This window comes from Pleurodeles waltl, chromosome 5 (assembly GCF_031143425.1).
Source record: "Pleurodeles waltl isolate 20211129_DDA chromosome 5, aPleWal1.hap1.20221129, whole genome shotgun sequence".
Lineage (NCBI taxonomy): Eukaryota > Metazoa > Chordata > Amphibia > Caudata > Salamandridae > Pleurodeles > Pleurodeles waltl.
In genome coordinates, this window is record NC_090444.1 from 83,316,353 (window position 1) to 83,344,277 (window position 27,925).

Here is a 27,925-nt window from a genome sequence, read left to right on the forward strand (position 1 = left end):
ATACAACTTGCCTAATAATTCTGCACTCCCTGTAGAACGTATTTGTACTAAACAGAGAGCATCAAAAACAAAGTGATGGATGGAATGCTTCAACTTATCTCAGCCACTGGCAATCGCTCAGCGCTGCATCCTAATCCATGATTTTTTGGCCACTATGCCACCTCTGTTCGTACCAAGCAATATGAAAATCAGTCTTGTCACTGCTCCAATGGAAACAGTCTAGCCCAAACTGCCAGACCAGGTCCTGCCTGAACTGGTACATAAGCAACACAGGACCTATATTACCCTTATTAGGGCTCATCAGCCACATATAACTTGGTTCCAGTAGCTCACCAGTAATTAAACAAGCATTTGCAATGTAATGGGTCTCACATTTGCTCGAATTAGAGTTATTAGCGTTGTAAACTCCTAAACGGACTTTTCGTGCCACATAAATTGAAAATGAAAAGTAAAACAGTTTCACAAAAGTGAGCCGATTCACAGCGCCACGGCTGCCATGAGCATCAGCGCGAAGGAGAGACACAAAAAGAAAAAGACGTTCACTCGCACTCAGACTTATCGGCAAAAGTGCAATTAGCCATGTAACAGGGGCGATGGCCAAGGCGGTATCAAACACTCCCTAAGGAGGTACAAACGTAAACCACGAATGAGTGGTAGTGATGGGCATGAGGTGGGCGTTGTTAAAAGCCTAGATACATGCAAAACATGTCAGAAAAGCAGCGCTTGCGCGCTGCTATGCTCAGCCTAAAAAAGGGTTATGTTGCTGGGTTTGCATCATGTTGATGTAAAGTGCTGGTTTATATTTAGTTTTTATTAAATTATATATGCAGCTTTTCAGTTACCAACTGATCATATGACTTGTTAGTTACAACCAATTTGTTTACCAAAGTACTTGTAGCCATACTATGGTCTTGTAAAAATTCAGAATCTCACACTTTCTGGGGCTACCTCCTGATCACCAGCACTTTACTTTAGGAAGGTGTTATGTCAATGGTTCATCTTCAAAACATGTCCAAGATTTTTTGCTTGAGCAGTGCTGATGTCTGTTGTCTTCGAGATTTATAGAGAAAGTGTCAAAATCAGATCAGAGGGTACTTACTGGTGCCCGTGTCATTAGGTGTCAAGTGCATGGGCGACTGCCTTAAAAAGCCCAGGCTTTGTGTGAAGTAGTACTAAGGCAGGAGCCTGTGGAGGTGGGAGTCAGGAAGTATCGGAACTGGAGTGCTGTAATTGCTAAACTCGCAAGAACCAGCTCACACGTGAGGAGTGACCCATAAGCGCTTGCCATGGACTTTTTTTTTCAATGTCATAATTGACTTGACGAAAAAAGGCAGCTTAGTACTGGGGAATGGTGTGAAGATTCTGAACAATCCTGGTATTGGAACAGTTTTCTCGAGAAAGAAGAGAATCTCTCATTCCGTAGGTGTTTTTTGAAAGGATCTTTTGGGAGAGTTGGTCGACTAACCTGAAGGTGAGCACTTCGGCCTATCCCAGGGGCTACAGCCAAAAACAGCTAGCTTCCCAATCACGGATTACCTTTGGCTACATCAATAAACAGGATTTGCAGGCCAAGTAGGTCATGTTCTGTCATCATACAGGGGCTGCCAAAAAGACCACAATTTATGGCATCTGGAACAAAGTTTGAATCCCAAAATCTTTAGAGGAGACATTTGACCTAGAACTTCCTGAAAGTTGAGGAATTTTGTAGGCGAGGCACCGAGGAGAGCTCTAGACCCACATCGATAGGGAGCAGGTAAAAAAAGAAATGACACTAGAGCGCTGATTAGAGCCTTATATACTCAGATAGTGTCACACTGGGGTGGTGGACTCTTGCATGAGGCCCCCTGACCTCGCCTGGCAGCTCTGCAGAGCTATTGCTAGGGAAAACATTTTGAATTCAGTGTGATGCCACGCCAAGGATCCACATGAAGACATATCCCACGGGGATATAGTGACATGAATTGGGGAGGTGAAATGGTGTCTGTGGGGTAAAGGCAAAGATGTGTGATTTGAAGGGAGTGATGGAGGGCTACTTGAGGGAAGATGATCAACAGAGTTAAGGGGTGAAGGGTAGAAGATGACCCGGGGATGAAAGGTTTTAAACTTCTATCTGTGCAGACAATCTGCATGTGTATCCCTGGCCTTTGTAAAGCATAGCCCACACCATATAACTATCCCCAATAAAATTCAAATAAATATTATGTTAAAATATTGCTATTTGTAGGCACCAATACACACACAGCTGAGGTTACTGTCCCAAACCCTTATAGTATGCATGAGGTACTGTTAGAAATGGGGTCTCCAGTTGGCAGTGGTATGCACCCTAAGTAAGGACCCTCACTTTGGTCAGGGTATGGGTGTCACACAGCTAAGATAACCCCTGCTCACCCTTTTAATAGGTTGGCATGAGCAGTCAATAACCAATATTTATCTGAGTAAAGCAGGACCAAAATGACAAAAATCCAACATACACAAGTAAAGATATCACTTTTTAAAGGTTTAAATGTCTTAGAGGGTCATTCTGACCCTGGCGGGCGGCGGGAACCGCCAAATGGCCGCTCTGCGGTCAGAAAAACGCGGATGCCATTCTGGCTTTCCCGCTGGGCTGGCGGGCGACCGCCAAAAGAGCGCCCGCCGGCCCAGCGGGTAAGGCCCTGCAAAAAGGAAGCCAGCTCCGAATGGAGCCGGCGGAGTTGCAGGGGTGCGACGGGTGCAGTTGCACCCGTCGCAATTTTCACTGTCTGCTAAGCAGATAGTGAAAATCTTTATGGGGCACTGTTAGGGGGCCCCTGCACTGCCCATGCCAGTAGCATGGGCAGTGCAGGGGCCCCCAGGGGCCCCACGACACCCGTTCCCGCCATCCTGTTCCTGGCGGTAAAAACCGCCAGAAACAGGATGGCGGGAAGGGGGTCGGAATCTCCATGGCGGCGCTGCTTGCAGCGCCGCCATGGAGATTCAGCCCATGCAGGGGAAATCCGGCGGGAAACCGCCGGATCCCCTTTTCTGACCGCGGCTTTACCGCCGCGGTCAGAATGGGCTGGGAAGCACCGCCAGTCTGTTGGCGGTGCTTCCGTGGTCCCCGGCCCTGGCGGTCATGGACCGCCAGGGTCGGAATGACCCCCTTAGTGCACAGAAATCAATGGTTCTATGTTTTTTGCACAAAGTACCTGGGATGCGTCAAAAACAAAGACGAGGTGCCAAAAAATGCAAAGCGATGCGTCGGTTCCTTACTGCACAGGGGAGGCAACGCGTAACTTTTTTCCTCACAGGTGAGACGATGCGTCGGTTCCTTACTGGCAGGGGAGGTGATGCATTGATTCTTTCCTTGCAGGAAAGGCGATGCGTTGATTTCCGGATGCACAGCTTCGGTTTGTTACTGAGGTGCAGGGTTGATGAGAAATCAACAGCCAGGGACAATGCATGGAAAATCCAGACACGCTGTGGTGATGGAACCGTAGTGGAACAGGCACTGCGTCGACTTTGCAGGAGCTGCATGGATTTTTCAACCGTGAGACAGGCACTGCGTCGATTCTGCAGGTGTTGTGTTGATTTTTCAGCCATGGCACATCAGTGTGTGGATTTTCTCCTTGAGGTCACCAGCTTACACTTCCAAGGGCCCAGGGACTGAAGTTGGCACAACTTAGCAAGTCGGGACTCTCAGCAGAAAAGCCCAGGCACTGGCAGATGAAGTCTTTGATTTCCCTGAGACTTCCTAACAAGAGGTAAGCTCTGTTCAAACACTTGGGAGAACCTTGGAAAGCAGGACGTAGAAAGAAAAGTCCAGTCCTTTCACTCCGAGGACAGAAGCAGCAGGCCAGCACAAAAAGCAACAGGCAGAGTGGCAGTCCCTCCTACAGCATCCAGCTCCTGGCAGAATGTCCTCAGTCCAGAAGTGTTCTAACTTTGTGGGGTCAGAGGTCCAGTACTTATACCCATTTCTGTCTGAAGTAAGCAAACTTCAAAGAAAGGTCTTTGTAGTGCACAAGACCCTGCCTTTCCTGTCCTGGGCCCAGACACACTCCAGGGGGTTGGAGACTGCTTTGTGTAAGGATAGGCACAGCCCTATTCAGGTGCAAAGCTCAGCTACTCCCACCACTCTAGCTCAGGAAGACCCATCAGGATATGCAGAGCACACCTAAGCTCCCTTTGTGTGATGTCTAGAGTGAATTCACATACAGCCAACTGTCATCCTGACCCAGACCTATATTCCACAGACAGGCACAGGCACGGAATGGGTAGGTAAGAAAATGCCCACTTTCTAAAAGTGTCATTTTCAAACTTACAATTTAAGAACCAACTTCATTAAAAGATGTATTTTTATATTGTGAGTTCAGAGACCCCAAAACCCATATCTCTATATGCACCCAACGGGAAACTGCACATAAAAGATATTTCAAGGCGATCTCCATGTTACCCTGTGGGAGAGATAGTCCTTGCAATAGTGAAAAACACATTTAGCAGTATTTCACTATCATGATATGTAAAACACACCAATGCATGTCCTTCCTTTTAAATACACTGCACCCTGTCCATGGGGCTACCTTGGGCCTAATTTAGGGGTGACTTACATGTAGTAAAAGGGACGGGTTTGTGCCTGGCAATAGGGTGCACTTGTGAGGTCGAAATGGCAGTTTGAAACTACACACACAGACACTGCAGTGGCAGGCCTGAGACATGTTTACAGTGCTAGTCATCTGGGTGGCACAATCAGCACTGCAGGCCCACTAACAGCATTCAATTTACAGGCCCTAGGCACACATAGTGTACTTTACTGGGGAGTTACTAGTAAATCAAATATGCTAATCTTGGATAAACCAATTGCCAATACATTTTAGACAGAGAGCATAAGCACATTGGCACTGATTAGCAGTGGTAAAGTGTCCAGAGTCCTAAAGCCAAGAAAAACAGGTCAGGAAAAATAGACAAAAGAAGCCAAAAGTCTGGCGATCAACATGCAAAAAAGGCCAGCTCCCACAAATACCTATGCTGAAATCGACAACTGTAGTGGTGCACCCACTTCAGACTTTTCTTGGAAGACTACTGAAATACATTTTTGAAAGGATTGGCGCATGGGTAGGGTACATGTTGACCTGCATTTAGAATGGTAAAAGAAAAAGTAAAAGAGGAAAAAATACACAAAGCCAACAAGGTCTGTAAGAATCACATGCACCATACACAGCAGTTTGCGATCTCTAGCGTCAAAAGCCATGGGTAATTTTTTCACTGCTTACCAATTGCCAAGTATTCCGATTTGGGTCTTTTAAAAAATTATTTTTATTGTATTGACTTAAAGATAGCACTTAAATAGAACAGTTCACTGATTCCGATTTGAGTTTTGAATATTCAAAGAGTAGTGTGATTGAGCTGATGAGGCTTAATCTAAACACCTGCTCCTGCTTGACTTGTTGACAGCATTTGCTTCTACTATGCCACCAGCTAAATGATGAAGCTATACCTTAATGGTGAGCCTCTCCTAATAGAGCACATAGACAGGTTCTTCTGAAATACATTATATCCCACAAGTATAAGGAGATGGCTCTGAAACACCTTTGACTACTATTTACAGAGGTCCAAGCATGTAGGTCTTGTACTTGACACTCCGATCCCTGGCTCCTGGTTGGAACCCCACCACCAGGCTCTAGTCTATCCTATAGTAGCTCTTTAATCTCAGCAAACTCTTCAATCAAGCCTCATTGAAAAATTGTAACTCAACTCTGGTCTCTACTGATAATCTGCACCCACAAGCATGTTCTGTTAGAAGTACCAAGTTATTAAAGATATTCAAAATATTAAGGAGTAATCTAGGAGGTAACAAGGGAATGGGACATAAATTTGCATGAGTAATAGGTCACTATCTGGTTAGAACTAAATCTTTAAAATAATATGATCAACAAGAAGGTACTAGAACTGTAAAAACTGAGGTACACATAAAATGAAAGACAGTTTGTGCACATTTTGAGAGATAGGATCAAAAACGGTTCTACCGCACTTGCCTGGCAACGCCTTTCTCCTCAGAACCTTTTGGGTTTCAGTACTGTTAATATGGCTCTGATACATCTACTCTGCTTCTCGGTGGGCTTCGATGCTAAGTTGGAAAAGTAAACAGGTTACGTCCAGGCAAGATTCTGGCCCAGTTCCCCCCCCTCCAAAAAAATGTTTTGCACACCACTGAACCTGGAATCGGAATAAATATCGTACTGGGATTCCTTCTCACAGACAGTAAAGGTTTAGGGATTCCAACAAACTGGTTCAAAGAAAAGTCCCAGTGTGCAGTTAGCAGGGTTACCGGGACTCCAGTGGTTGGAGTCAATGTGGGCCAAGACGCAGTTCAGCATGAGACCAGTTGCTCCTCTAACTGGCCTCGAAAGTCGTAGTTCAAACATGGGGTGAATAATAGTGCTACATAATGGCTAGCACAGACACTAGGGGGCTGATCACGAGTTTGGTGGAGTGGAGTGCTCCGTCCCAAACGTGACGGATATCCCGGTCCGCCACATTATAACTTCCATTATATCCTATGGAACTTGTAAAACAGTGGGCGGGTTATCCGTCACGTTTGGGACGGAGTAATCCCCTCCTCCAATGTCGTAATGAGGCCTTAGGTCTTTCGACAGGTATTAAAAATTATAGGGATGTATATGATGAACGGATGATCAAAGCTGAAATATGAGGTGTGGTGACACTTAAAGGACCTAGAGTGGTCACGGGACGCACTGACTCAATTTTTTTTTTCTTTTTTAAACAATCTTTTTTATTGAAGATTTCCAGCAAAGAAATACACACATCCGAAATCCGCAGTACATCAAAGTATGTTACCTCGTATACACAGCAATAGACTGCTACAAGATTCCTGCAGGAGCCACTACTAGCTCATACTTTTAGCTGGGGAACAACAATTTAGGGTCTGTATTCACCAAACTTTTAGAAGGTGGTATTTGCAAAATCATATTGTGCAGTAATAATTTAAACTGTAACAGAAATGGGGCAACTCGCCATAGCGAACTGAATAGTAGTGTGGAAAAAGCGCCATGGGCCCTAGGACAAGCAAGGAAAATAAGCTCCTTGCACCTTGAGCAGGTAAGAAAAGACACGCATTACTTGAATGCTGAGGCCCCATCACCCACCTAGGCCCTGATGCCATTGCAATGTTTAGCCCTCATTTCTAAAATGGAGCACTACTCTAGGCCAAAGCATAATTCATACAGTGGTCCCTCAGGCACGAAATGGGACACACAGTGGGAGGGCGGGGGCGGGCTTTGTGATCACATGGATGACCAGGCATTATAACACAGGCACACAGCCCTTCCTTATTCAAGCGATTCCTCCACCTTGAGGGTTTTCGTATGTCATTGTATTCAGTAATGACCTACTGGACTATAAGCTCTCCAAGGATATTGTGTATCTCACTTCCTTCAGGTTTTCTCAGAGCTGGCCGTCAGTCAGCCGGGCTTCACTCTCCACCATCCAGGCCAGAGTAGCTCCACTCTTTGCCATGCAGTCAATAACTTCTCCAAGACAGGTTCTACAGCAGGTGTCTCTGGTGTTTTAAGTTTGGTGCTAGGTTTGGGTGGCGTTGGGGAGGGAAGTAAAATGCTGAACAGGATGCCCTGGTCAGACTTCTCCAAACTGGACTGCAGAATTCCTTCAGTGTCCAAAGTGAATCAAAACATTGGCTTCGGATGGGCAGTTATTGTACCCTTTCCACTTTCAAAAGCATACATCTGATCACTCTGTGCTGAGCACGTCTTTCGGGTCTCTTCCAGATAGGAGGGGAAGCGCCAAGCACCAAACGGTCAACTCAATGTGTGTTTGAGGTGTGATAAGCCAGACTCCCCCAACAGAGTTCTCTTGTTTCCAAACAGCTCATCAACAAGAGGCAGGCCACAAATGGCCATTATGATTTGGATTGGGCTCAACATAACCCAGTCATCCTGAGCTATACGCAGGCAGAAATATCTTAGAGGTCCAAATCATTCTTGCTTCCTAGCTGAGCGCAGGCATGCACTTAAATGGCATCCAGAAACAAGACCAGAGTGAAACTACTGAGAGATCTCAGGCAATGGTTCACAGGCTACTCCAAGGATATGAAAGCCTAAATGTTTTTCAGATAATGACTGCTTGAACCGCGTGCAGGATGATCTTGGAGAGGACATCACTCATACCATGCACTGTCTCCAGGCACACCACTGTAAGCACAATCACACAACGCACAAACACTATTGGGGAAATACAGAGTCCCAGTTACATAAGAGTGCATGGACTTAACACATTATCGGACCCCCTGTTCAAGGGTTAAGGTAAAAAGAGCCTCAGCCCTAGTGTTCACCCTCCACTATAGTTGGGGAACCGTTACGGCTGGAGGGGGACCTTTGTGGAGGTGAGACTTGAGGCTAGAGCGATGAACCACCACTAGGCAGGTCAGATTTAGAAACTGGAGGCGCATTGACTATCCATGAGAGACTTCAGTTCCTATACAATAACTTTGGAAGGAAGGTTTCTGCCTATTCCAATCACTTGAAAATTAATCTGTTTTTATAATTTACAGCCTACGGAAAAGGAAATCGAAAAGGCTGTTCATTATGTACTTCAGGTTTACCCGCTGGGGCACTCTACCATTTCCAACATAAACTACTAGGCACCATCTTCCTTCAGATTACCAATGTGGAGGCATTTGTTTCTTTACCCCTTCACTGTCCTTAGGGACTACATAGATGGTCTACTTTCAATCATGTGCACCCTTGACTGCAGGCACTGAAAGTGGCTCGAGTCATCCACAGGAAACATTTTTAGCGGGACGCTGTTTGATGTGGCTCTTTTCAAGGATTGTATGCAGAAAAGTTGTGAATGCAAAACAGACAAGCTTCTGCTCAGCTGTCAATGAAGTTGTTTCCTCACTTCATGCTGTTCGGTGAAAAGAAAATGCATTTGTACAACCTACCAAAGCTGTCCATTCCAAGTTGTGGATCTGGCGGGGGCGGGGTTGGGTTGATGAAAGAAGAGAGTGCCGAAGGGTTTGGGGTCTACAGGACTGGGTGATGGAGCAACTAATGGGACAACTGCTTCACCTATTACAGCTGGCGATACATGCCTAATGTTCCAAAATGGTGAACTACCAACTTGCATAAAAGATCACCCCTGAATATCAAAGCACCATGATTATACCACTGAACGCGTTATCAAGCTTTTGTTAAAGTTTGCAGCTGCTTCTCACCCATCTAAGTCTGTGTCTCATAACACAAGTAACAGTTTGAGACCTAGTTCTCAGGGCCATCAGAGGTTACTGGGTCTTCATTGTGACAACTGGAGTGATCGCTGATATTCCGAGGCCACTGTATTACTGGACCCCAAACTAAATTACCATGAACCCTCCTTTAGGACTTGACTCTCAATGTTATTCAAAGCTTACTCAATGAGGTGCTGTGGGCCAGACACAAGGAACCCAGCCATGTGACCCAATGAGGATACCCTTCAGTCAGTGCTTCATCTAAAATGAAGACCAACAAAGAATTTCAGAAATCCAGCCTCTCACAAGCCAGAAATCTGGGTTCAAACGGTATTAACATGTGCAGGTGTAAAGTGCTATTTTATTTCTTCACAAGATTAAATTCATTTACAAAGTTATCTATTCAAGCTTTTAATACTGGGTCAGCGCACCATATGAGGCACAATTCTGATTAGATGTAGTTCACCAGTCACACTGCTGCGCTTTCCGATTCTCAAAAAGAAATATATCAGTTTGTTTCACTGGAAGGTGGAGGCGGGGAATCACATACCACTTCAAGGAGTTGCAGGATCCTACAAAGTTTCTGTACCTTTGCACAGAAACTAGTTTCACCCAAACAGACAACTATCAACAAGGCCAGAAAAGTCTACCCTACCTTGTTGATCCTGATTAGACAAAAACAACATGTAGGTGCTCTCCTCAACCTTGGAAAGTCGCTCTGAGGTCTCAGTCCAAGTAATAAGAAGACCCTGAGGTGAGTACGCATGAATATTGTGCTCAATGGGAGAAAAAGTAAAACACTGCAACACCAAAACGCGAAAAGGGCACCACTTTGTCCTGACTTCACCTACCTACAAGCAATTCAGTTTAGCGTGAAGCATGATACAATCTGCTGTTTTCTGCCTTTCACTTTTGAATATCTTCACGCTTTGCAGCCCAGTCCTCTCTTGCCCCTTTCTTTCAGCCCTTTTTATCTGTTTCTAGGCGCTTCCAGAACATTACATTCCCCAGTATTCTATCACTGGACAGCTGGAGACTGTTAAGGTAAGGAGCAGCTTTTGATTGTGTCACTTACCAATAAACAATTGCATCTATTCGGCGGCTGATGTCAATTTAACACTGATGACAACTGCACATGTTAGTTGTCATCACTTCTCATGAAGACTGTGCTGGTTGCTGCTTTCCACCTGCTTATTTTCCACTGAAGCTGTAGTACCCTTCTGGCGCGTTACCTACCTGCGACAACCTTTGGACTATTTCCTGTTAAGCCCTGCTGCTCCTTGGTGAGGTTTTTGACTCCTTGTTCCTGATACAACTGAATCCTTGGTTGCCATTCATGTGGTTCCTTGGTTTCCTCCTTGCCTTAGTGCTTCTTGTGAGCAGGTTTCTTCTATTGACTGCAGCTCAGGGTACTGTTCCCCATGCCTATTCCTGTTGGGAAGGGTCTCATTTTGTTGGTGCTCCAAGTCGCTAGGCCAGCAGCATTAACTGCCCATTTGTCGTGTGCACCCACCCAACAGCTGTGGCGCTTGCTGTCTTCTGAGACTCGTTTCACAGGCCCAGGGTGTCGTGTGGAGCGTGCTTCTCCCACAGACGGCTCCACCTAAAAGACTCATCATTGAAGGCTCCTCCTCTAATAATATAACCAAGAAACAGAAAACAGACTACGTATTCCTCCTTTTATGCACATATAATTTTGCCTTCAGCTGCGCAGTGTCTTGTGAATTGTGTTTTCCCACCACTGGGTCTACCTGTAAGGTTCGTCACTGTACGCTCTAACACCTCCATGTTAATCAATCAACCGCAAACAGAGTACATTCCTTCGTACCTGGGTACATCATTTCCATACACCAGTTTCTTCGCCATAGAAATAGGGCTTCAGATTGATGTGTTCTCTGGCTAAAGGATTTTCATAAGCAAATTCTATATCACTGACAAATCTCCTTGTAGTTAGCTATGTTCAGAAATTATGTGAGTTGTTTTGTTATAGTGATGTATTGCTTACATTTATTATTTTCACTATTTGTGTCGATTATTGGTAACACTTATTTGTGTGTGTTTTGGTAGTGACTACGTTTGTGGACACAGTGCGGGGTGGCTATGTCGATACTTGTACATATACAATGAACTAATTGCACACGTTCTTTCAACATTTCTTGATTACTTAAATTAGTGTACTCAATCTTCCTTGAAAACATTATGTGAAACTAGTTGAATCTTTTTATTTCTCATGGTGGGGCAAGGGAGATATTACTCCAATGAGAAAACAAACAGCGGGTTGTAATGCACGATTAGGGAGCAGGGGATAGGAAAGCTGATGAAAGCCCCCTTGAACCACCAGATGTCGAAAAAGAGTGAGGGCTTTAGAGATGTCTTTCACACTGTGGTAAAGAAACTGAAAACAACATTTTGGAAGGAAGTAGAATTGCCCTTGAGAATAAGTATTAAACTACATAGCTGTTCTGTCCAGTAGACGAGTGTTTGGGGGTTTTGCATGATTCTTTAATTAGAAACCAGCTTGTAAAATGGACAAATAACCATCACATCCAAGAGAAGCTTTTAGCAGAAAACCCTGATCTTAGGAAAGCTGTGGAGATAACTAAGGGAATCAAACAGGGTAAAACGATGAAATGCTCATTGAACAGCAAATATGTACAATCAAAACTGAGGTAAAAATGACAAAGGTGCCAATGTACATGAAAAATGTTCTAACATTATTCTAAACACAGATGTCTCCAGAGTGGTAGAATGAGACACTCAGCCACTATTGTTGCACTTGTGTTGTGAAAATCTCAGTATGTACGGAATGTGGTAAAAGAGGGCCTTTTGCCCTTGTTTTTAGAGAGACTCGTGCCAAACAACTGGATGCTGTAGAATAAATGGAAGAAGGAATGAATAAGATGGCGTTTCATGAAAAAATGGAAGGTAAGAAGTCAATTGGCCTAGTTGTGAAATAACTTTGGATGGACAGGTAGTTCGTATTAAGACTGACTCATGTCCACCGTGCATCCTTAATAAGCAGTGAGGTGTTCAAATGTTTTTCCCCCAACAAAGAATTATGTATTTGAGAAGCCCGACTTTAATTCCGGGGGACGTAAAAAGGAGCTTGTGTCACTTGAAGTCCTAGTCATGCATATTATCTTTAGAGGAAGATTTGCTGTAGGTAAAGTGTATGTGATGAAAAAAGGATCACATATTTTAGGATGGAGACAAGGTGGTGTCAGTTTCGCTCCCAATTAAACAGACACTGTCCTTGTGGTAGACAGATCATTATCTCAGACTGGTGTTTGTGCAGATTGGCTAGAAGAACCCATAGACACGTTTAATTTACCTCAAGGACTTCAAACACCATAATAATGGAGGGTGTTATTCCAGTAATTCACAAAGCAAGGGCAGTGCCACACCTTTTCAAGAAACCTTTAGTGACCATGCTCAAGATATTATCAGACCTGGGTGCCACAGACAGCACCAAAACCTTGGAATGGTTAGCACCAATCACTGTAGCAGGTAAGGCAGGTTGCAATGCTTTACGAATATGTGTTGACTTGCCTGACTTGAATTTTTGCACATGGCTGGATTGCCACCTGCTACTTAATATTGTGAAAATATTGTGTTCAAAGACCTGTACAGCTTCATGGAAAATCTTCATGTTTTGGAGCATTAGAAAATTGTGGAAATTAGGAAGAGTGCTGTAAAATGAGCGCATATGGGAATGCACAAAATGCCGAAAAGCAACAGAACTGTGGAACACAGGTCCTGGTACAATGACAGAGGTTAGTAGACTACTGCCTACAGTAAACATAAATGCAACAACTGGAAGCCCTGTTGGCACATAGCTGCTTTCACCTCCACATGGTGCGGGACTGATGCACTTGTTTTTTTTTAAATTTTCATTTGAATTATGCTAGTTTCGGTTTTTCCTTCAGTTTATTACGTTTAAGTCTTTTGCTACTGCATTAATTTTTGTAAATCTGTTTCCAGTTTACTCCAGATTGTGCACATGTTATACAAGCCCCTTTTTGCTTCAGTTTAGTGGATGATGTGTTACACACTGCTTTATCTCCTTTGCACATCTTTCTGCATTGTACTGCTGTCCTCCCTGAGCCCTTCACCCAGCCTTTTTCATCGGATTTGAACTGGTGCCACTCAGAATACCTGAACAGTTTAGCCCCTCAAAAATGGAGCTGCAGACTGAGAAGGTAACACACGGATCTCGATGGTGCTGTTTGACATACCAATGAAAAGTTATCTTCATCTACTCAGTGACTTAGATTTTATTAATTTAGCCCAGTTGTCTCACATCACCCATAACCTCACCTCGTAACTAAGCAGCAAACATACCTTGTGGTTGCAAAACCATAGAAGCACTTGACAGGTTAATCTTAACATCCAAAGCAGATCTAAATTATGAGATCCTCACTCCAGAAGCCAGGATCCCGTGACGAAGGGTGCACTAGCATTTGCTGAAACAGTGTGGCTAACTCAGGGGGCATCAATGTGCCAGGTCTGCAGCAAGGCATGGCCTAAGCCCAGGTCACATTTTCAAATATTAAAAGAGAAAGTTTTCCATACTTACTTGAGTTAACTTCCATACACTTTCATCTAACCTGCAACAAATGAGAAAAAAACAATGCTTAGTACTGAACATCAAACATGCATTTAAAGTCATGACAAAGCCATGTATGTTTGTCTTCTGTGACATCACGGATGAGGTCTTGAGAAGTCATGATTGCGGAACAAAACTTAACTGGGAATTTCAATGGGCTATTTATTTTGCATCATACCTAAAACATTTGAAGATCTCCAATTTTAAGGGACTTTCTTTAAATGTGTAAGATATCAATCTTATAAGACAATTATATCCTCAAAAATAGTTTCCTCAGTCAATTTGTTGGGTTTAGATACAATATAGTTAAAACCTATCCTACTGTCATACTGGGCACTGCCTACAGCGGCCAGCAGTGAGCACTGGGCTCAGGACATGTCTTTGGCAGCCCTTGAGCCAGTATCCCTGCCTATAGTGCACTCTCCGTACTGGCCGGCCAACTCCTGACCAATGTCCAATATCTTATTTCCCAGTACATTACATTACACAGCCAGAAACATAAGGAACTAATTCACCCATGCCACGACCTCCATTTGGTGGTGGTGGTGGTGGTGGGGGGGGGGGGGTTGCCCTTAAAAGGAACAAAATCTGACTGCGGCTGACACGAGAAAGGTGATCTTCTTTGCCCTCGATGAAGACCCACAAGCTGCCATGATCTTTCTGCACATAAGACACTGGCTCAAAATAGTTTGCTGCTCAAACTAACAGGGTAGTTGGGCTGTCCGGGATATCTGCTGAAAGGATGCTACTTCTTCGACCAATGACGGTCCGTAAGGAACCTTCAACACATGGGGCACTGCGATCCCTTCTCTTTTAATAGCTGTCTGCATCTTAATTTCTAAGTGCTTAAACTGTATCCAGCAAAACCCGGATTTGCGTCAATGGGGACACAAGGAGCCTAGTCAAGATCACCAGCTGCCTACACAGAGCCCAAAAGTGGAGGGGCGACAGCTTGCTGCACTCAAATGGAGTCAGATCTGAAATCCTAGTGATAGGGGAGTGGGATGGGAGTAGAAATGGCAAACAGCATGGGAAAATAAAATCAACTAAAAAATTCAAAATGTACTTTTCCCGATACCTTGGTCCTTGCCATTTTGCATTTTTTCCTCTTCTTCTCCATCTTCGTCGGCTTTAATAAAACAGAAAAAACAAGTTTAGATTAAATATATATTTTTTGTAATGTTGCTATTTTTGACCCAACAAAACACTGCAGGTGGGAAATAAATATTTTTGAAACATGTGCTCCCAAGTTAATGGGTGCAGAAGGAATTCTGCTGTATTGATCTTGTGTTAGGCTATTTACAAATCTGGGCCATCATCTTTAAGTGATAAAGCAATGGATTTCTAGATCTGTTGCTATGAAACACCCATTAGTTATCTTCTCACTTTGTTGGCTCCAAAAGATGCACACGATTTGAAGGCAATGTAACTAGAAAAAGTAGCAGCACTGGTCTTTGAGCTCCTCAGAAAAGGCTTCATAGCACTACTGATAGATGCTGTGGCTCAGTCGTACACTATTCCAGGGAGAACTGACAGAGAAATAAGGCAAGACGACTGCATTCGTGAGGAGGCAGGGGCTGTGTTTAATACTTAAAATACAGTGTCTGGAGATCTTTTGGGGGGGGAGGGAGGAGGGGGGGAATGGCACAATTACCAAATGTTTATTTTATAAAAGTTACAAGAGAGAACAATTTGCTAAATCAGGGTATTCAAACTCAAGGAAGCCACTCAACTTGTGTGTACTGTTAGAAAACAATTTATGTATCAGAAAGTCACTTTATGTTAAAGTAAATGAAAGGAAAGCGAGAACACATAAAACAAAACTCGTTTCTCAAAAGTTTTCTAAAATATGTTAATAAAAGCCCACACTACCTATAGCTCCTATGGATTAACAATCAATATTGCATGTAAATCAAGTGTTAGTAAGGAAGGGCCAAGTCCAACCATGTGGGTGAACCACAGTAAAAGCACGAGGAATCAATCTGATTTTATTACATTTAATAACAGAGTGAAAAAAAGTGTTGCTATTTAATATCATGAGTTATTAATGAAAAAACACCACCATTTATAACCATGAAGTTAAAAGCGGGGGGGGGAGGGTTGTTAGTAGGGAGTGAGAAAAGTTAAAATGCCTCAGACCACAAATTTGGAACGTGAAAGACCTCAGAAACGTTGCTCCATGGGTAGAAAACCACTGTTGCAGTGGCCCTAGTTTTCACGAATTCAATTCATAAAACGCAATCGGGAGGTTTCTTGCTGACCCTGAATTTACGTCACATGCGCGTTCCTTGAAGAAGCACAGGCGTCTTAGTGACCTACTCACAAAGATGCGTGCAAGCAGTTGCGTCCTACCTGTTATCTGCCTGTGGCTTAGCATTTACTTTCCAGGAGTAGAACACACTTCCATAAAAATAATCTGTGAAATGGACAGTATGCGCTTTCCGTTGTTCACTGCTGGGATGGACTCACACCCGCTCAGCTCCAGGATACCCGCGGGTGATAGTGCGCTTTGCAAATACACATAACATAACCGCTGAAAACACAATGGTTTTTAACTGACTGTTGAGAGCTACTGGTTCTGTAGCTCAGGGTGGGACACAGGAAGAATTTGTAGAGAAGGATACTAGGAGATAACTGAGGAAGAAACAACGTTTAAAGATACAAATTATACAGGAGGCTGATAAGGTTATCTTCTGACGATAACAATACAAGTTAGTGGTTGAGCAATGCATAGGATTTAGACCCTCTCTTTAAAGTATCTCCGGACCTGTATCCAACAAGATTTTTGCAGCACTATTTTTAGAAAGCAATCCCCCTCCTGGGGATAGTCATTTAAAAAAAATTCTTGCACCTTCAGTGAGTGAAGAGAAAGTAGTAACGAACAAGTTGTTTCATCTCTTACATGGAAAATGAGCTGGGAAGAACACTGGTAGAGAAGTCATCTGTGAGAGGTGAACGCCAGACACTACTCTGGATACCTATGGTTGTTCCAAGTGTATGGTCACCTGTCCCTGGTAAAAACTGTAAGGGTGGTGAGGCCGATAGAGCTTACAGTTTTATCAGCCTCACCAATGAAGTACGGCAACCAGAAGAACAGTTTTCCACATCAGAAACTCTGATTTGTTGAGTTGAAAGGATGTTCAATGGTAGGGCCCTCAGACCACAGGAAAGGTCCACAAAGGCTCCTGTTTTTTGGGAACTATGAAGTATCTGGGGTAGCAGCAGACCTCTCAGATGAGGACACTTTTTGTCTCACATCTTCTCAAGAAAGGGAGGATATGACCAACCAGTAGAATCCACCGGTCCAAAGTTATCTCTTACCATCACTGACAAAACCATGCCTACGGCCCCTGACGTGCAAGAAGCACATGGGAAATGGCAAGTGCCGAGAGTGGTTTTCGAGTATTGTGGACAAGGGACAAAGATACGGAAGCCTGGGCCTGATGTCCTCATATTGAACACCTGCCCCTGCTTGAGTGAAAATAGCAATACCATCACTCCAGTGGCATCATTTTAGGATCCTTCTGGTCCTCGGATTCTTTAACAATGTTGTTCGTGCCATATGCCACCAGTGAAGAGGTACTGTTGTGAAATAGTCTGTATCCATACTGCTACCTGGAGGTGAGGTTCTTGTAAGGATTCTATGGGAGATTCTGTGACTGGATCTCAGATAATGAGAGAGGGCACAGATGGAGCAAGGTCTATGAAGTATTCTACTGAATTAATAAGGCCTTGCAAAATTTTACATTGGATTGATAAGTGTTTGCCAGTCATTCGGCATAATTTGAGCAAATGACTCTGTTGTTCTTGTTGGCTACTCAGCCAGTATATACATTTGCTAGCCTTAATTAATTCCAGTGCTTCTATAGCCTATCCCGAGATGCAAGACAGACTTCGCCCTTCTGGAAGTATCAAAAAGATATTTTCAACTTGTATAAAAGAGGCCCATTTCCCGCTTGCCAAAAAAGGCTCTCCAGTTCATATTTTTCTGATTTCAAAAGTTACTTAAGTCTTGAACTCAGTGGGAGGCATGGAGTGCTTTAGTATTCTCAAAAGGCAAATCTGGAATGATGCAGCTGTACTCAACTTGTAGACAAGCAGTACCATAGCTAGGCCTTCCTCAAGAGCAAAGCTTGCAGATCTAACTAATGAACAGAGTTTGAGAGATCTAATTGTGTGAGTATTTCTATTCACTTTTGGACAGGTAGGGGAGAAGTGCTAAAAAGCAGGAGGATTGGAGTTCTGGCCGGTCCCTTAACTTAGTCATGTTTGTAGGGCCAGAGATTCTGAGATATTGTTTTTATTTTTTAACAGAAGCCCTGTTGTCCCAATTAACTATTACTCATTGATTTACTCAGGATTGCACTACATTTGTGTTGGATTTGGAATCTTACAGCCTATTCCAGTGGAATGAATGAAACCTATTTTAAAGTGTATCGATACCCTAAAAAATGTATTTACGATGATGCAGAACAGAGGAAAATGTGTCTCTAAAAAGCCAGCTTTGAGGGGTGTGTCTAAGATGGTGCCCATGGGAGAGTGTTCTCATGGAACTCTGCTGTATGAGAGTTGCATTGGGACAGTCGCTGGGCTCCCCTGGGCTCCCTGGTAGCCAAGACCATGCTGGAGCTGCTCCTAGCTGCAGAGGGTGCTACACAACCCTGCTTTGGACGGCACAACCACTTCAGAGACTGGTAGGAGGCGCATTGCTTGGGCACTGCATGGCTAAGATGGCAGTCGCAGTGGGGCCCTGGTCCTGAACTCCATAACGGGCGCACTTGTCGGCCTTGCTGGCTCCACCGCCTTCTCGATCCCATAGAGAGTGGTGCCTCGACTGTCTGGAGATGTGGTGTCTCTCTGCTGCCGCCCAAGTGGCTTCGAACTACCCGATGGCCCCATGGCAGTACTGGACTGGGGCTGCTGCTTTGGGCTGCGAGCAGACTGCCAGGGACAGTCGCAATTCCATCTGGACTCTGCACTCTCCTTTGCTTCCATGCAGCTCGATACGGGCCGTGGGATGGTCCTTATTGCCTCCTGCTGCTTCCGGCCCTGAAAATGCCCAAACCTAGGCTGATGGACCTAGGGACCAATGCAGACATTGAAGGCCACTCTGGTAGACCCGAAGTATGTGGCAGCCTCAGCGCAACCCAGAGCAGCTCCCGGACGACTTTGAGCCATCCCATGTGAACTATCTCTGTATATGCCGCTCCTATGTCATCCGCCTGTTTCGCCACGTGGCCCCAGACCTGGCAGACCAGATGATTATTTTTTACCATACCCACAAGGTGGGCCGCCCCGCCCATTCCCCGGGACAGCCACAAGATATACTCTTACATGTCACCATTACTACAAGCAGAAGGAAGTTATCATGTTTGCGGTGCGAAAAAGGAATACTATTGACTTTGAAGGTACCACTGTCTGGCTCTGTCAGTATCTTTCCCCAATAAGACCACAGGGCCGCAGGGCTCTTAGGTCTCTGACTGACTTTCTCTGTGATGAAGGAATCAAATACAAATGGGGACATACCTTCAGGCTCCAATTTGTCTGGAACAATGGAACTAGGAGTAACCGGATCCCGAAAGAAGCCCGTTCCTCACTGCATAGGGTCGCTCTCCAAGGGAACCCCTCCACCCAGTCACCATCGCATTGAGCCACATCCCCTCCTACAGAGAAGTGCTGAACTACACGCACAACGAAGAAGCCCGCTCAAACCCACAGAGACTGAAAACCGCAAGGAAAGAGGGGCACTACTGCGCCAACTGCAACACTGTGACAACGCATCGGATCCTGACAGTCAACACTGATACAACGGGTGTTGTGTGGACATTCACATGCAGGCTACTTGTGAGCCCCCTCCTCTTGAGATCCATGGTCTCTATTGTTGGGGGCCTGAGGTGGCCCGGGGACCGGTCCCTCCATCTCTATTGTTATTTCTTTTGACAGCAGAGCTCACCTGCTACGACTAATTGAAGGACTGCCACGTTGTAGCTGATGACATGCACCCTCAGGTTTTGGTTTCCTATGTTTCCAGGTGGGGAACTTATCTGTTGCTGTGTAGGTCCGAGGGGTGTCTCAGGCACACCGCTGGTCAGACAGGGAAGAGGGCCGTCTGTTGATCGTTACTGCACTGGGTTTCAATTTCTTCAAGGCCTGGGGGCTGCAGGTGCAGTGGGTCCTTTGGCGTCAGTTATCTTCGTCCAGGGCAGTCGCAGTCAGGGGAGTCCTCTGGATTCCTTCTGCAGGTGTCGTCGTGGAGTGGTGGAGAGGTCAACCCAGGGTGGGAACTTGTCGCCGTCGCCTGGGGGTCCTCTCTGGTCGGTTGGGCCACCTGGACTCGGGCCGTGGGCACTGGGTGCAGAGTGGTCAGGACTCATGCTTCTGGAGTGAGGTGGGAGTCCTTCAGAAGAGGTTTATTCTTCTGTTCTTCTCTGGACAGGGCCGCTGTCCACAGGAGTTCTTGATCCTCTGTAATGCAGACAGTCCTCTGGAGGTTCTTCAGAAATCGCTGGATCTGTAGGACGCATCGCTTTTCTTCTGCAGGTTCTCTGAAGCAGGAAACAGGCCGGTAAGGCTGGGGCCAAGTCAGTTGTTGTCTCCTTTCCTTCTCTGCTGGGGTTTCCGATAGGCAGTCCTTCTTCTTGTGGAGTCGTCAGGAATCTGACTAGCTTGGTTCAGGGAGCCCTTATATACAAGTTTTAGGGGCGTTTTAGGAGTCAAAGGGCAGTAGCCAATGGCTACTGTCCCTGAGGGTGGCTACATCCTGCTTGTGTCCACTCCCTTTGGGGAGGGGGGCCCATTCCTAACCCCGTTGGTCCCTGTCCTCCAAACCAAGATGCAAGGAGGGGGTCACTTCAGCTCGGGATACCTTAGGGGTGGTTCTGGCTGATGTGGTGACTCCTTCATGTTTTTCCTCATTATCCCTCTGGACTTGACGCCAATAGTAGGGCTTTGTCCAGGGGGTTGGCATCTCCACTAGCTGGAGTGCCCTGGGGCATTGTAACACGAAGCATGAGCCTTTGAGAATCACCACTAGGTGTTACAGTTCCTGCAGGGGGAGTTGTGAAGCACCTCCACCCAGTGCAGGCTTTGTTTCTGGCCCCAGAGAGCACAAAGGCTCTCACCCTAGGGGGTCAGAAACTTGTCTCTCAGTGGCAGGCTGGCACAGACCAGTCAGTCCTGTACTGAATGATTGGGTAAAATACAGGGGACATCTCTAAGATGCCCTCTGTGGACATTTTTTTAATAAATCCAGCACTGGCATCAGTGTGGGTTTATTATTCTGAGAAGTTTGATACCAAACTTCCCAGTATTCAGTGTAGCCATTATGGAACTGAGGAGTTCGTTTTGACAAACTCCCAGACCATATACTTAATATGGCCACACTGCACTTACAATGTCTAAGAATGGACTTAGACACTGTAGGGGCATATTGCTCATGCAGCTATACCCTCACCTGTGGTATAGTACACCTTGCCTTAGGGATTTAAGGCCTGCTAGAGGGGTGACTTGCCTATGCCACAGGTAGTGTTTTGTGTGCATGGCACCCTGAGGGGGATGCCATGTCGACTTTGCCTTTTTCTCCCCACTAACACACACAATCTGCAATGGCAGTGTGCATGTGTTAGGTGAGGGGTCCCTTAGTGTGACACAACACATGCTGCAGCCCTTAGGGACCTTCCCTGGTCACAGGGCCCTTGGTACCACTGGTTCCTTTTACAAGGGGGGTTATCTTTGTGCCAGGGGTGTGCCAACTGTGGAAACAATGGTACATTTTTAGTGAAAGAACACTGGTGCTGGGGCCTGGTTAGCAGGGTCCCTGCACACTCTCAACCAAGTCAGCATCAATATCAGGCAAAATGTGTGTGTGTGTGTGTGTGTGGGAGGGTAACTGCAACAAGGGCCATTTTCCTACACCTAGCAACGAGAAAAATTGGTGCTTCATAGACCAAGCAGTGGTTGCCATTCATATAGGGAAGGTGCGGGAATTCAGGACAAGGTGCAAGTTCAAAGGCAACTGTCTACCCCCATTTCTCCCAGATGCCTATCATAGGAAACCCAGATTTTCCACCTGCGCTACATGGTACAGCGTTTATTCCATGGCAAGAAGCCAACTGCAAGAGGGTGGGTGACCTATTTGACATAGACGGCCTCATGGACTTTACACAGATTCAATCTACATATGGTCTATCTGCATACTGGCAATTTAATGCTATCCAACACTGGGTCTCACGCCCCCTGGTTCGCTCCCAAGCTGGTAGACCTCTTCACCCTTTGAAAAATGGCTCCTCACTCGTTCCTCAAATAAACGCCTTCATTTTTACATTTACACATTCATCACCGCACCACTGGCACCCCCTAAATCCCCTGAGCAGCAACACTGGGAGGAGGAATGTGAGCATACCTTCACCACTAAAGAGTGGAGAGATAACCTCAATCGAGCCCGTGCCTCTGCCCGCAGTGCATCTAGGAAAGAAATGCTTCTTAAAATAGTGCACTACTGGTATTACACGCCAGCTAGAATTACGCCGTGGGAAAAGGGTGGCGACAATACTTGTTGGAGGCGCTGTGGTCAGACTGGTACTCTTACACATCTTCTTTGGCATTGCCCCAAACTGAGTCACTTCTGGGCAGAAATCTTAGTGGCTGTAGACAAAATATAGGACACGGACCGCCCTAGATTTCCTCGCTATGTCCTACTGGGACTTCCGAATCCTTTGACATACCCCCTAAAGTCCGCAAAGGGGCGCACCGCACCTTAACGCTTTGTGCCGCCAAGCAACTTCTGCTGTCTCAATGGTGCTCAGATAAATCCCACCGAAATTGGATTGGCTGCATAAATTGTGGGAGCTGCTTGGTTTGGAAAAACTGACAGCCGTGACCAAGTCACTACCACAGTTTTATAAGACTTGAGGGCCCTGCATACAATACCTCTCAGACGAATTTAGAGAAGTAACTTGCCCGACATACTTGCGTGTTATTTGTCTGATGCACCCTGATCATGCACCTAGCTGACCCAGCGCGTGGGAGGCTATCCCTCATCCTCCTTCCACCCCCTCCTTTAGTGACTTAAGTCTCAAATCTGTCTGGCTGGCGGTGTTTCTTTACACTACCCATGGCAACCCCCTGCCCCCCCCCCCCCCCCTCCGATCCCTCCTCTTTCCTGCTCCCCCTTGGTTCTCTCTCCTTTTGTCATTCGTTATATGTGTCCCCACCGGCCATTGGATGTAGCTGGGATTTTGTTGTACCTTGCTGATTAAAATCGATACAAATATTTAAACCATAAAAATCAAGCCTTTTATTTTCTCCTAAACGGAGAATGGTGGGAGGGGTCATGAATCTTGGGAGGCTAGAGGCGGGATTTTCAAAGTTTGGCTGCAAAGATTGAGAAGGAGTGGCCACTTCATTGGCCCTTCTAAACCTTGAATCTCAGGGGTCAGTAAAAGCAGAGTGTAAACAAACAGAAGGACCTGGCGCGAGAGAAGAGACTGAGGATACACGTGCCATGACGGCCTCATGACACCGGCAGAGATCTCTGAAAGCAGACCGCTTGGCACAGGAAGCCAAAAGAGAGCGCTAAATGCCCAGTAAGGGATGACCGATGAGTGAGACCAACAACAAGGTGAGCCACAGCATGCTGCAGCAACTGAGGACGTTGGGTCAGGAAGGGAGGAGGACCGAGAAAGGGGAATTATAATAATTTAGTCTGGACATTACATTGGCTAGGATAGCTGCTTTGCAGCAGAAAAGGACATAACCTTGATGTAGATTTGAAGTTGAAAAAAGCCAGGAGAACCAGCCATGTTTGTATAACCTGAAAAGAATAGCGCTTTACTGAAAGTGACTCCAAGATTGCTCACAAAATGCGATGGAGAAGGAAGAGACGAGGATAGTGAGTTTTAAACGACTAAAACAATCAATACGTGAATGGGATAACTGTTCGACATTAAATCCCTTGCCAGGGTTTGTGTGCACACCCTCATAGAGAGTGCATCACACACTATGTGGAGCAGCTAAAAGCTCACAGGGCCGCCTCAGGTTACTAGGCGCTAAAGATACCATAGTGTCCCAAACTTATGTTTTATTCTGCTAAACACAGCTCAGTCTCTCACCTGAATGTAGCTCCTTGACGAGAGAAGACATGGTGTTTGTAATTGAATCAGCTGCCACCAATAGGTCGTTGCGGAGATTTCTCCTCGTACCTGGGGAAGAAAAGTTGAGTCAAATGTCAACAGCCCGTGATCGACGTTTTTCATTTCGCATCCGGATTGACACGACTACAAATTAACTGGTGTATTAACAAAATGGCATACACCTTCGAACAGCAATGCCTTTAAAGAAATGTACTTAACAACATACTTGGGTCAATATGAAATAAATCCCTTTTCAGCCAAAACTAAAGATAGAGACAGATACTAACGTCTCTCTTATAATTTAAAATCCAATCTAAACATTTTAGAAATGCAATAAAATGGGTTCACTGTTTTTGTCCCCATGATTTTTTACTTTCCTTATTTTTATCAGCACAGCCTGCGTTTTTATGGTGTAAATGTATTCACTGAGTTTTCCACACAACATCACCTGCAAATACAGTGATCTGCAGAGAATTTTAAACTTAAAAAAAAAAAACAACTACAACTCCCTCGCGCCATGACCCCGCTGCACTTACCAAGGCCTGAAAGTATTGGGGTTGACGCTGATGCCACAAAGCCTTAGACTGGCTCACCTCCTTCCTCACCGACCGGACCCAGAGAGTCCGCCTTCCACCTTTCCACTCCAACACTACTAAGATCACCTGCGGAGTCCCCCAAGGGTCCTCCCTCAGCCCCACACTCTTCAACATCTACATGATTCCCCCTAGCCAACATCCTCCGACCACACGGAATCACTATACTTTCCTATGCAGATGACACCCAACTCATCCTCTCCCTCACCCGCAACCCCACCACCGCCAAAACCAACCTACACGCTGCTCTCCTCGACACCGCCAACTGGATGACCACTAACCACCTCAAGCTCAACTCAAACAAAACCGAGATCATCATCTTCGGCCCCAACAAAACCACATGGGACGACTCCTGGCGGCCCACCACCCTAGGCCCCGCACTCACCCCCGCAAACCACGCACGCAGCCTCGGCATCATCCTAGACCCCTCCCTCTCCATGACACAGCAAATCAATGCCCTAACCTCCTCCTGCTTCCACACATTCCGCACTCTAAAAAAAATCCTTCAAATGGATTCCCCCAGAAACCAGGAAGACAGTCACCGACGCACTCATCAGCAGCAGACTGGACTACGGTAACGCCCTCTACGCCGGCACCACACTCAAACTCAAACGCAAACTCCAGAGAATCCAGAACACAGCCGCACGCCTCGTCCTTGGCCTCCCCAGACACGAACGAATCTCACCACACCTCAAATCCCTTCACTGGCTCCCCATAGACAAGAGAATCACATTCAAGATCCTCATCCACACACACAAATCCCTTCACAACACCGGCCCAACCTACCTCAACGAAAGAGTGAACTTCAACACTCCCACATGCAACCTCCAATCAGCCGACCTCGCCCTAGCCACAGTCCCCCGCATCCAACGCACCACCACAGGAGGCAGGTCCTTCTCCTACCTCGCTCCCAAAACCTGGAACTCCCTCCCCACCGACCTTCGCAAAACCAAAGACCTCCTGGTCTTCAGAAAGAACCTCAAAACATGGTTGTTCGATCAGTGACCCTCCCGGCACCCCCCTTGATTCACCCCCCAGCGCCTTGAGAACCTCACTGGTGAGTAGCGCGCTCTACACATTTTTTTGATTGATTGATTGACCTAAGTAGACACTAGAGAAGAGAAAGCCACCGTAGGGCCTATACGCGCAAACCCCATCTCCTTTCCATTGAAGTAATTGTAGAGGTTAAAGCCCCTTTCACACTCAAACACTTAAGCAAACTGAAAAGGTTCCTGGGAATAAATACTTGTCACCTTCAGATGAAGGGGAATGAGAGTACTGTATATCCAAAGGCAAGAGCCTACAACCTGCTTCAAAGGCCGCCCTGCCTGTCTCAATACTGGAGGTCAGCTTCTCCACCCACAGTAGTTTCAGTTAGGAGTGGGTGGTACTGACAAACTTGTCCTTGTGGCCTGCTTGATCACAGGAAGGGATTGAGAAATGTATTTTATCCTCCTGAGAAGGAAATACATCAGACACCAGGAGCCCAACACATCATCTCTGGGTTTTGTGACAGAGCAGCATAAGATTTTCTGGCAAGCACTGTCCTATGATCATTTCGGGCATATTTTGAACACATGAACCAGCTCTGGCCAACATCTTTCAGACTTACCCTTGTCTCGCATGTGCAAGTGTATGGTACCAGTACATCCTCGAGATATACAGCGACCTACTCCATCGAGAACTGCTCACTGCGTTACGCATTCTGATCCAAATGTCTTCCCATTATGTTTCAAGTCAATTCCTTACCCAAGTCCCGTTCCAAGCCCCCTTGTCTAGCAGCCTTGTCACTTCCTGTTTCTTAAGTGAGAAGCGTGTAAATCTCAGGTAGCAACACGCGTGCCTTTCTTCCCCTCACTCCATTTTGTGAAGGGTGAGTGCTCTTTTTCAGCCCGAGGTATGACACCCAGTGTCGCACATCTCTCCGTTTCAGGCAAAGGAATCTCCGTTTTCATTCGTTCAAATGGTTAATAATCCCATTTTTATACAGGACTAGAATTTTAATAAAACTTTATCTGTGCATAAGCACCAACTCTTATCTGTCTTGGTGGGTGTGAACTCTGCATTCAAAAACACTGGGGAAAAGAGAAGGTAATGAGGGAAGCCCTTTTGCCACACTGACTTTATCCCACACTGACAAGTTTGCCCTAGTTATAGTGAAACACTTCACAGACACGGGCCTCACCTTCTGTCCACGTGGGAGGCCATATCCTAGCCCATCAAGTGAACTGCTATCAACGCAACAGTCTGAGCGGGAGGGCTCTCAGTAACTTCGATGGGGCTGCACTGAGTTTTGGTGTTTGTTCTCCAGATACTTCAAGGTAGGTAGCGCGACAACTTACTTCTTCCGGATTCTCTGAGCCATCCTATTCAGCTGGGGCTTGAAGATGGGCGCCTTCTTTGGAGGGAAACTAAAGATGCCACAAATACATAGGGGACTTCATTCTTATGGGGCTACCATTGCCTTGATGGACAGAGCCTCCATGGCAGCACAAAATGTACCACTTGTAGTGGTGTGCATCCTTTCTGCCAATAACAGCTTCAGTGGCTCTGAGAATGTGCCAAAAGAGTAGACTTGAGAGCTGGGTTTCAGAAGCCTTTCCCAAGACCTGTGTTGGGTAAGGGTATCAAGGAGTAGAAGGAGGGGGCAGCCAGGCTGGTTTCAGAAGTGGGGAAGAGCTAGAGGGAGTGTTGCTGTAATGGGTTGTCCCTCTGGGTCGTGGCACAGTAGGTGGGACACCAGAAGCAGCAATGGGGCGCCGGTAACTGTGGAGGAGTCCAACCCAAAGTGTCACATTCTCTAGTGCTGGACTACTCCCATGTTGGAGTGCCCTCCCAACAAGACTTTGCCTGACAGTGAAACAGAGGCAGGCTGGGATGGGGCCTGTACCCTTCTGCCTCAGTCCTATACTTGTGCTTCAGGATCCCAAACACTGAGTAAGCCAGGCTTCTTTAATAACATTTGTTGCTAGCCAACCCAGTAACCACCTTCTTCGTGTAAACAGGGTGTATATTTTACAATAGGTAAGCCAGTGGTCAGTTTTACCAGGAAGAGTTTGCAATAGAGGATCTACCCCATGAGCAGGAAGCCCAGTCCCCTGACTGGGCGGAGAATGGATGCTGTAACTCAAGCAGAGGGAGACAGGCACTGACACCCTCTTGTGACTATCCAGTAAATCCAGCCAAGCTAAAGGCTCATTATGTAGTGTAATGGCAACTGTGCGATGTTATCTGACCGTGCAACAGAATCCACAGATCCTGCAAAAACACGTGCTTAGGTACTAATGTGGTTTTTGTAAGGAGGCACATTCACCCTCCCTGCAGTCAGCTGTACACCTGTGTAGGGCACTGAGGGAGACAGCAGCAGAGGCAG

At 45.9% G+C, this 27,925-nt stretch overlaps 1 protein-coding gene across 5 annotated transcripts in view; it reads right to left on the reverse strand.

Moving 5' to 3' along the window:
- Positions 1-27,925, reverse strand: part of DTNB (dystrobrevin beta) — a 672,321-nt gene that overhangs the window by 26,818 nt on the left and 617,578 nt on the right. For all 5 annotated transcript variants that reach the window (XM_069233646.1, XM_069233645.1, XM_069233644.1 and 2 more), the window contains 3 exons: positions 23,939-24,028; positions 14,908-14,958; positions 13,800-13,830 (listed from right to left, as the gene is read on the reverse strand). In XM_069233646.1, the coding sequence (XP_069089747.1) occupies positions 13,826-13,830; positions 14,908-14,958; positions 23,939-24,028 (146 nt within the window). In that variant the 3' untranslated portion in view covers positions 13,800-13,825. The remainder of the gene's footprint in view (positions 1-13,799; positions 13,831-14,907; positions 14,959-23,938; positions 24,029-27,925) is intronic.